Raw genomic sequence first — 9,613 nt, forward strand, 5'->3', positions numbered from 1 at the left:
CATTGATTAGTCATTTGAAAAATCATAAAGATTATTAACAATTCATAGGTTAATGCAGAAAAGACAACTAATGAGTATAGCAAGAGATGAAAACAGTGTGTTTTTGTCAAATTCACAAATGTCATCAAATTCAGAACTGCCCTTTTGGTTGAATTAGTTCAACGTTTTAGGTGTTTTTATTTCTCTTGCTGAAGGACTGTTTTAGGAGTGTTATTGTGAAATCTCTGTCCAATTTCCAATTAGCAGAGTAGAACTTTTGGTAGTGCAAACTCAGTAGTTCCATCAATGTGATCTTTGTAGTTTTAGGAAATGAACATAGTTTGCCCACAGTTCTTTTAAAAGATCTGAATAAACAAACATGAGTCAATATAACATTTATTTTGTATTAATAATCAGTACATAAATTAATTCAACTTGAAACGTTTTTTCTACAGAGTATTATTTAATATTATCATCTGATCCACAGTAATTTAGTACTAATTTTAATGAGAAAAAATTGAAACTTTTACTTTCATAATAGTTCATAATAGCTCATCCACTTAACATTTTTACAAAGAACTACTATAAATATGTAACACTATGCAGGCTTTTTTCTACACCTAGTCACAAATCAAAAAATGAGCATACTGTTTATTTAAAAATGGAACACTTTCAAACTGCTGCTGTATTCAGATCACCACCTTCCCCACACCAAAATGAATTGCTCTCTCTGTGTACTCCCGTCTATGGCACTCATGTTGCAGCATTATCCATGGCTCTTTGCCTTAACCCCAACCCAGTTTCTGTTGTCACTGCTCCCTAGGTTGAGCTCTTGGAGAGCAGGGAGCCTGTCCCCCTTATCAAATAGTGTTAGGTATGAATTATGCCTAATACGTGTGTTGAATTAAATTTAATTTAATTAGGACACCTGCATTTTATGTAGCTTCCTTCTAATTTTTGTAACTAAGGAGCATTACAAATTTTCTTTTCAAAAATGTACCATAAAATATACCATGGATTGAAATTTTGAATTATGTATAAGAGACTTCATGTTACCCAATAAAACATCATAGGAATTTGAACCTAAATAACTCTAAATCCTAAATGAGGATTTTTTTTTTTAATGCAGAAATGGCAGGCAGAAAAATCAAATCCTGCTGTATTATCAGATGAAATTAGAAAGTTGACTACATATTTCAATAAAGTTGACATTAAAAGGATCTTTTCAAACAATGGGATTCTAAAGCCTGACAATTATTTTTAAAATTCTGTTGTAAACCTCTAAAAACATTCTTAACTATAAAAAATAAGGCAACTTGAAGTTAGAAATTTATGGATGAAGTTAATGCTGGACTGCATACAGAAGCCAATTTGGTGCCCTCATGATCCATATCTTTAATGCCTTTAGCAAGCCTGTTCACACATACTGGTGAAATAACAATCTCTCGGAAGTAAATAAAAGAGATTCTAAGACTCCACTAAATAGTAGACCAAGTAAGATCATCACAAACTTCATGCTGTCAAACACATTACCTTGAAGGAAAATTATGCAGACAGCTTTTCTGAAGAACTCCATTTTGTGCCACATGCTTATTATTCTTTGAGGTGGAGGAGGTGGCAGGGAACATAATTTCTGTTTGAAAGTTCTTTTGTTTTCTGCTACCTTTACTTCGGGTACTATTTTTATATCCTATAAAGTGCTTTGAAAAAATGTTAAGTGAATAGTGCTACATAAAATAGAGCAGAATTTTCACCTTCTCTGGGTTGTAAGAAGCAAAGTGAATAATACTTGACTCTTAAAAGAGGAATGATAATATGCTGAAAAAGTTAACAAGTATCCAATAATCCCCGTCCCCAACCCCCAGCCTTGTAAAATTCTGGGTTCAAAGAGAAACTTAATTTTGGCTAATAAATAAACATTCATTAAAAGCAGAATTTATAACACAGCAAATGTAAATGAAAATTCATGTGGTGTTCCTAATAATTATTTTAATGTCATTAAATGGACATGAACCAGAACCTATTTATATTCACTTAATGTTTGCATATAAGGTCAAATTGCTTAAATACTATTACAAGAAAAATATTTTATGACTTTGAAGCCATCTGATTTCTGCATATTTCTGTAACAATAAAACAATTTGAATCACCTTAGAATTCACTGTAATAGGATTTGGCTATGTAGCACATATAATCTGATTGAGACCAATTAATTTCTGAATTCCTTTTTCTAACTGAAATCGTACTTAATTCAACAGCTATTCTCAATAGAAAAACAGAAACCACTTAAGAATGAATGCAAGTAAAATATACATCTCATCATAAAAACAATCAATACATTCTAACCAAAAATATATATTAAACCACAGTGAAAAAAGTAAAAACCTAGCATTAGATAAAATTTTACTTTCTTAACCAAAAAATTCAATACACATATTTACCATTTATCTGTTTCTTTTAAAATCCCCCAAAATATTTTCAATAACGGTAAGTGCTATACTTTTTGCTTGTTCATGAGATTACTAAACATTTACAATGCAAGTGTATTGGCTTGGAGGCATCCTTGCAGTAAATGAGGACAGGATTCTTCAGTACACTGTAAAATGCACCAACCTTATCAGGTTTTTAAAATTGTTCACTTTTAAATATGATAATTGGTAGCTGTCCAAGTCCATTAGCACCATATATAGTGAGTTAAATAGTGTTTTCAGAGAAGATGACTTCGTCTTTTTTTTTTTTTATGTTTGAAAGTTGTACAATTAAAAGAAATTGACTTCTTGGGTCATGTGTTTTGAATGATACACTTTTCATCTTGCTAAATTGAAGGATTTTCCCCCCCAAGATTATAAGCGTGAAGGTAGGAAAATCTGGGGGAAATATTTTTGCACTTCAGCAAATAATCTTGCTAATAATATCCATGATTTGGTTCAATTTCAAAGTCAGATTAGTTTCTTTTGATAGAGGTCTCAATATGTATTTACAGAAAGAAACGAAGCTGATTCTGTAGGACAAAGTAGCAAATACTTTCTATATGCAATCCATACACAATGCAAGAATTCACCCAGATCATTTAAAATCATCTAATTTGCATTCTTTCCTCCACGTGGAGCTCTTGAACAAATACCTTACATCTCATACTTCATCTTTATTACTTCATCTGTTTCAGGTAGTAACACAATCACTCAATTTACACAATGGGGGAATACACACTTTGAATCCTAACCTGTGAGGTAGGGAAGTGCATTGTGGTATTATGGCCATTTCACACAAGGAAAGATTGAAATAGGATTACTTTTTCAAAAAATATGGCAATCATTGATGAGATCAGATGCTTCCCTTTCAATATGTAAATAAAAATGCAAATAAGCCCTTCTCACTTTTGTAAAGTATATCTGGATTGAAAATAGTGATGAAGGCCGGGTGCAGTGGCTCATGACTGTAATCCCAGCACTTTGGGAGGCCGAGGCGGGAGGATCACGAGGTCAGGAGATTGAGACCATCCTGGCTAACACGGTGAAACCCCGTCTCTACTAAAAATACAAAAAATTAGCCGAGTGTGGTAGTAGGCGCCTGTAGTCCCAGCTACTTGGGAGGCTGAGGCAGAATGTCATCAACCCAGAAGGTGGAGCTTGCAGTGAGTCGAGATCACGCCACTGCACTCCAGCCTGGGTGACAGAGCAAGACGCCGTCTCAAAAAAAAGAAAAGAAAATAGTGATGAAAAAGTTAATTTTCAATATCCATGTAAAATGCTTTTTACTGGTTTCTCTCAACACACAGACAGGAAGTAATACTGACATTTAAATTATAATGTGCTTTAACTTTTCACTTTCTATTCACCCACATTCATGGCTCATTTTTGGCCAAAAATAATATTTGCACTAGATTATTAGGATTTTCCAGGACAATTACTACCAGCCTGGCTTTGAATCTACTCTCCCCTCTTTGGAGAGAGGTTGATGAATATGGCTCTTAAAGAAGTAATTCTGCAAGATGAATCCTATATTATCTGTGATAATTCACTTGGGAATTTTCCCTTCTTCTGGATGAAGAATAATATTCCCCTTGTTTTGTTTTTGCTGTTTCATTTTTTAACTTTTCACAGATAAATCCATGCAGAAATGGATATATACAGATCTGTTGAGGCAGAAAGAAGAGAAGGAAAAACCCACTCCTTGTTTCTACACTCTTGCACTTAGTAACAATTTGCCTGATTGAAGGATTTGTGAATGGTTCTCCTTTTTTTGTTTTTTCTTTTTTGAGATGGAGTCTGCTCTGGTGCCCAGACTGGAGTGCAGTGGTGCAATGTTGGCTCACTGCAACCTCCACCTTTCGGGTTCAAGCAATTCTTCTGCCTCAGCCTCCCAAGTAGCTGGGATTACAGGCGCGTGCCACCACGCCCGGCGAATTTTTGTATTTTCAGTAGAGACAGGGTTTCACCACATTGGCCAGGCTGGTCTCAAACTCCTGATCTTAGCTGATCCACCCTCCTTGGCCTCCAAAGTTCTGGGATTATAGATGTGAGCCACCGCACCTGGCCAAATAGCTCTTACAAGGGACTTAAGACTAGAAAACCACTCACGTTTAATTTCAATATGCGTATTCTGCACACTGTCTGCTGAACTTGGGAAAATGCAATGTATTTTTTGAGTTAAGCCTACTGCTTAGGAATGTAACAATTACAAATCACATTCACAAAAGTAGCTCACCTTATTCACCATTTTAAACAACATATATATGCACTGTAAAAAATAAGTTTTTAAAAACTCAATGTGATGTTAGCCTATACACAGCTGAATTATCAAAAGGAAACCAGACTTTGTTATATCAGAGGTCATTAAAAAGCTTATGGCATACCATAAGGGCTCAATAAATACATCTTCCTCCCCCAAAGCACTCCAATCTCCATATGCCGTTTTAGCAACTCCCTGTATGTTATGTCACTTTATACTGCAATCTGTGCTGACTTCCTCCAATCCAGAAGTGACTGCATTTCAGTGGTAGAGTTTTATAAACTTGACTTAATCTTTAGCACTTCTGCGCTGGAATTGTACCTTTTAAGTTCTAGAGATGATAAATCTCTCATTTGTTACTGAGTAAGAAATGCCACAAATGTATAAAAGAATTCTTCATTAAGCTTGTTTTTTCTGCCATGACTCTGGAGAGTAAGTCACTGTAGAAGATTGTTTATTTTATTATCATCAGAGGCCATTTCATTAACCAGCTGTTCTATTGACAACTGAATAGCATTCTTGACGAGAGAAGAGGCTGTTTCAATTAAGAGTGTTTCATATTGTTCTGAAGTTCTATCCTCAAAACCATTATCATTAGCAAAAACCCCTACTTGCTCATTTTCAGTTGAAATTAAGAATTGCTTAGGGACATTTTTTGATTTCTTAACGTCAAATTCACTGATTTCAGTGTCTGTAATAATAATAGCAATTGGCTCTATTCGTTTGCTTTCTTCTAATTTGGATTTCTCTTCAGTGATCCCATTTTCTTTAAAATCTGATTCTTGGCTCAATTCAGTATCTTTTGGCTTAGTTTCTTCAGCTACAATCTCTCTACTTTCATAGTCTTTCCCATTTGGTGCACTTTTTAGGATATTGTTACTGGCTTCTTCCACAATTTGTTGAGCTGGGATTGCAGGTAAAGGTGGAACATCAGAAAGTACTGTTTGCTGATGGTCTGTTTCTGAAGTTTCAAGTGGGCCTGCTTGCTGGGGTTGAACATCTTGTTTTTCCTTGACCGTTTCAATTTCTTCAAGGATTAGAGTTCCCGTTTGAATAGCAGAATGCCCGTCATCTAATCCAAGTTCTACTGAAATCACTTTCTCTCCAGAAGTTATGCTATTGCTCACATTTGATTCACAGACTTCATCACCATCTTTCCGTGAGATGCCTTCACTTAGATCCTGGGTTGACTTAGCCTTTGTTGCCTGATCATTTGATGGGGTCTGAGTTTGTATATCCAAAATTTCAGCTTCTTCCTGGACTTTGATGCTGCAGTCTGAGTCTTCTATAATTTTGGAATGATTACTCCTTTTTGGCCCTCTTGGGAATTTTATGCAGGGAATCTTAAGTCTAGATTTTGCCTTTTTCTTAGAAAGATCAACATCCTCAGCGTTTATTGCAGGTTGCACTTCAGCCTCCAATGGCTTTTGCTGCTTTGAAGACTCTGACCTTTTCCTGCGTGTTACAAGACGTTTGAGTGAGGCCCAGGCCCCCCGTGGGGGCTCTGGCTGATCAGAAGCTCCTGCTTCTTGGGGACACTTCCTTGCCACATCAGCAGCTTCAGAGCCAACTTTGGGCTTCCATGCTTTGGCTGCTTTCTTTCTTCTCTTGAAGCAAAGCATGGATGCCTTTTCCTTCTGTCTTTCAGCCCCAGGACTACCTTCTGCTGATCTCTTCTCATCCTTGTTTTCTACATGAATTTCTGAAACTGTGGTTTCCATTTTTACACTGTACTCTTATTCTCTAGAAAACTATATTCTCTCTTCCTTAGCAGACTTTTGTGACAAAAAGATGGGCAAAAATGTCACACTAGGTAAAATTTCGTCCAGCCATATTCATACCTTTCATCTTACTCCATACAGTTGTTTCAGGTGATTTCTCTAGTATAGAAATGCCCAGTTTCTCTATTGCTTGTAATTTCTCTCTTTAATTTCTTGATGAAAGCCCTTTCTTGAATAAATTTTTGCTTTATTTAAAGATCAACCTGATGAGAGAAAAGAAAGTGGTATTTTATTTCACTATGAGCCTATTATTTTCTATGGAGACTATTTCAGCTGAATGTATAAGATTCTACCAAGCATATTTTCCATATAATAATGAAATGACTGGAGAATAAACGTTGGGGTTTACTTTGGCCCTGTTAAAGAGTTCAATGTGATTCTATTGTTTTATCCTCTTTGTTGAAACTTCATTTTGGATTACCCTGCAAGTCTGATATTATTAGTTCTTTAGTTGTGTTGTCTGTGTGAATTGCTTATGACTCTAAAGTGCAAATTAAGCAAACAACAGGAAGAACAAAAAATGAAGTACAGGATGAAAAACAAGCTAATGTATTTTTTCTCACACTCAATAAATAATTTTAAAGCTGCAAAGGACTTTAGAGATTATTTGAGATTACTCAAATCCAGCCAGATGACGAAACTGAACTCCAGAGGGGAGCAATTGTCTTGTTAAACGCCATGCAGCTAGATAAGGTCATAGCCAGAGTTAGAACTAGAGACTTTGACTCCCTAGTTTTTCCATTATAACATAAGGTTTCTGTTCTAAAAATGTTATGTTCCATCAAGGAAGTGCTACTTTTCATACATATTCTTAGGAAAATTTAGCATTACTGTCATTTCCCACTCTTAAATTAGTTGTATAATTTTGACATTTTCATTTAAGTACTGTATTTGCTGTATCACATGTTTCCACCATAATCTGCACATAGTTGGAGGTCAGTAAGAGTAATAATAGCTGACATTTATTGAGCAATTCTTGGGTATTAGGCAGTGCACACACTTTTACATACATCTCTAATCCTCACCACAATATTACAAAGATGGTGGTATCACCATCTACAGATGAAGCAATTTGGCTGAGATTAGGGCAGAGCTGTTAACAGCTCAGATGAAACACAAGATTGCTTGTTGCTTAAAGCTTGTGTTCTGAAACTGGGCTTTAAGAGTTTCATCAGAAAATGAATTGTTTGGAGATACTAATCTGCAGTATATTCATTAGTAAAAAAATTTAAAATTTAATTAATGGTCATTTAATCATAAGGCACTTATCAACTCATAATTGAACCAAGAGTAGTCTGAGTTCTTGTTATTTGAAAACCAAGCTTTTGAAATTCTTTATATTTTGTTTTTTTGGTTCAGGAACGAATTTAACAGCCAAAAATAAGTTGACAAACTATGCAATTGGCAAACTGTTAGATAATACAAAGGTGTATTGAAAATTTAATCCTCAGAATGGTATGATGGCACCAAAGAATGGAAATGGGAGGTGATTATCTAATAAAGATCCTATGAATTTTAGTGGGTGGATGCCCTAAAATAAGCAAAGGGACTCATTCTTTATATTGTTTTCCTTCACTGAAGTTTCATCTGGGTAACCCATAATTTTATGAACTGTAGAAAGAACTAGAACCCTGAAAATCAGTTTATGATCTAAGTAAATATTCTCTTAGGTTGGGTGTTTCATACTGTATGCCTCTAACAGAAAGATAAAGTCATTCTAGAACAATGACGGAACTAAAATATGAACATTTGACAGTGTTTCTCCTCACATTTATGTTTCAGTGAGCACTAGAACCTCAGCTGATAACTCTGTTTAAATCTTCTCACCTCTTTTGAGTTTTCAGCACCTGAGCACTTTTGTTAAGCAGAGGCTGTATTACCACCTAATAGAAATATTGAAATGAGTTCAGGAGTGTATCATTTGAAACTAACCTGGATTGCGCAAAGACAATGGTTTGAGAAGCTCACTTGAATGTGTCTCACACACTAGAAATAAAACGAATGCTCAAACAGAAACTTAACTGAAGGGGAAAATAATGCAGTCTGTAGACATTAAAACTTTGCAGAATGTCAGACTGCAAATTATTCGCTCTTAACCAGCAAGGGTAGCTTTATCGCCTCAGGAAATCTTAAAGTCCCTGTGCTCATTTCCTGATAGAATTTCAAGTCTCATGTCACAGAAAACACTCCCTTTCCTTTTTCCCTTGAGCAGCAAAGAACATCCACTACCCAAGGAAAGCAATGCATCTTTCCCAGCACCAGATATGGACCACGAAGCTTCCTCCTGGAGGAAGGAATCTCGAATTCTGGCTTGACGCCCCTTATGGCAGGAGACAGAGCGCAGGATAAACTACTCAAAAAGGAAAATGCCGGGGGCGTGGAACAGATAACCCAGCTTCAAGCTGTCTGCAGAATTATAATGTAATGGCCAGAAACCCAAAATCACATTTACCAAAGAGGGATAAAGAAGGGAAAAAGCCACCGGCAACCCATGCTTCTAAGACAAGCTGTAACGCGAAGGTGATAGGTGGGCAGACCTGATGAGGGTCGTCCTGGCCGCGGATTTCTGCAGACAAGCGACCTCCCGCGTTCTTACTCCCAGCACCTCAGGGGGCTCACATTCCCCATGGCCAGTGGGCACCTCTTGCCCACTCCGCGGTCCGCTGACCGGACACTGCCCCCGACCCTCCTCTCCAGCAGGCTCCCCGCCCTGCCATTACTCACCTAGAGCGTCGGGGTCCTTGGCCAACACTGCTCCCAAGGTGGCGGCGCGCTCGCGGGGCCCGGCGCCCAGGCCTCCAGGGAGCCGCGGTCGCAACCTGAGCAAGGCGCCCTCTGCAGAGCCCGCCGCCGGGTGCGCCCCCTCCCCACCGCGCGGGGACAGACAGCCCGCAGCGCCAATGCGAGCGGAGCGGAGCCGAGCGGGCGGGCAGGGGCGGGGCGACCGCGGGAGGCGGGGGGCGGCACGGACGCCGGGACCCACCTGCAGCAGCAGCCTGCCTGCCGCGGGGAAGGCCACCATGCTCCGCCCGGGCGCCAATCTCCGCCGCCAGACCACATCAGCGCCGAGGCGGGGACCGCGAGAGAGAGAGCCAGCTGAAGGCTTGGGGCGGGGTGGGGGT

At 38.2% G+C, this 9,613-nt stretch overlaps 1 protein-coding gene across 1 annotated transcript; it reads right to left on the reverse strand.

The window, feature by feature from the left end:
• Positions 1–359: 359 nt before the first annotated feature.
• AKAP5 (A-kinase anchoring protein 5) lies at positions 360–9,375 on the reverse strand. Its single transcript, XM_010383695.2, has 2 exons — positions 9,216–9,375; positions 360–6,694 (listed from the first exon to the last, which is right to left on the reverse strand). The coding sequence occupies exon 2, from the start codon at positions 6,429–6,431 to the stop codon at positions 5,148–5,150; it is 1,284 nt and encodes a 427-aa protein (XP_010381997.1). The 5' UTR covers positions 6,432–6,694; positions 9,216–9,375; the 3' UTR covers positions 360–5,147.
• Between the last annotated feature and the right edge of the window lie 238 nt (positions 9,376–9,613).

Source organism: Rhinopithecus roxellana, chromosome 5 (assembly GCF_007565055.1).
Source record: "Rhinopithecus roxellana isolate Shanxi Qingling chromosome 5, ASM756505v1, whole genome shotgun sequence".
Taxonomy (NCBI): Eukaryota; Metazoa; Chordata; class Mammalia; order Primates; family Cercopithecidae; genus Rhinopithecus; species Rhinopithecus roxellana.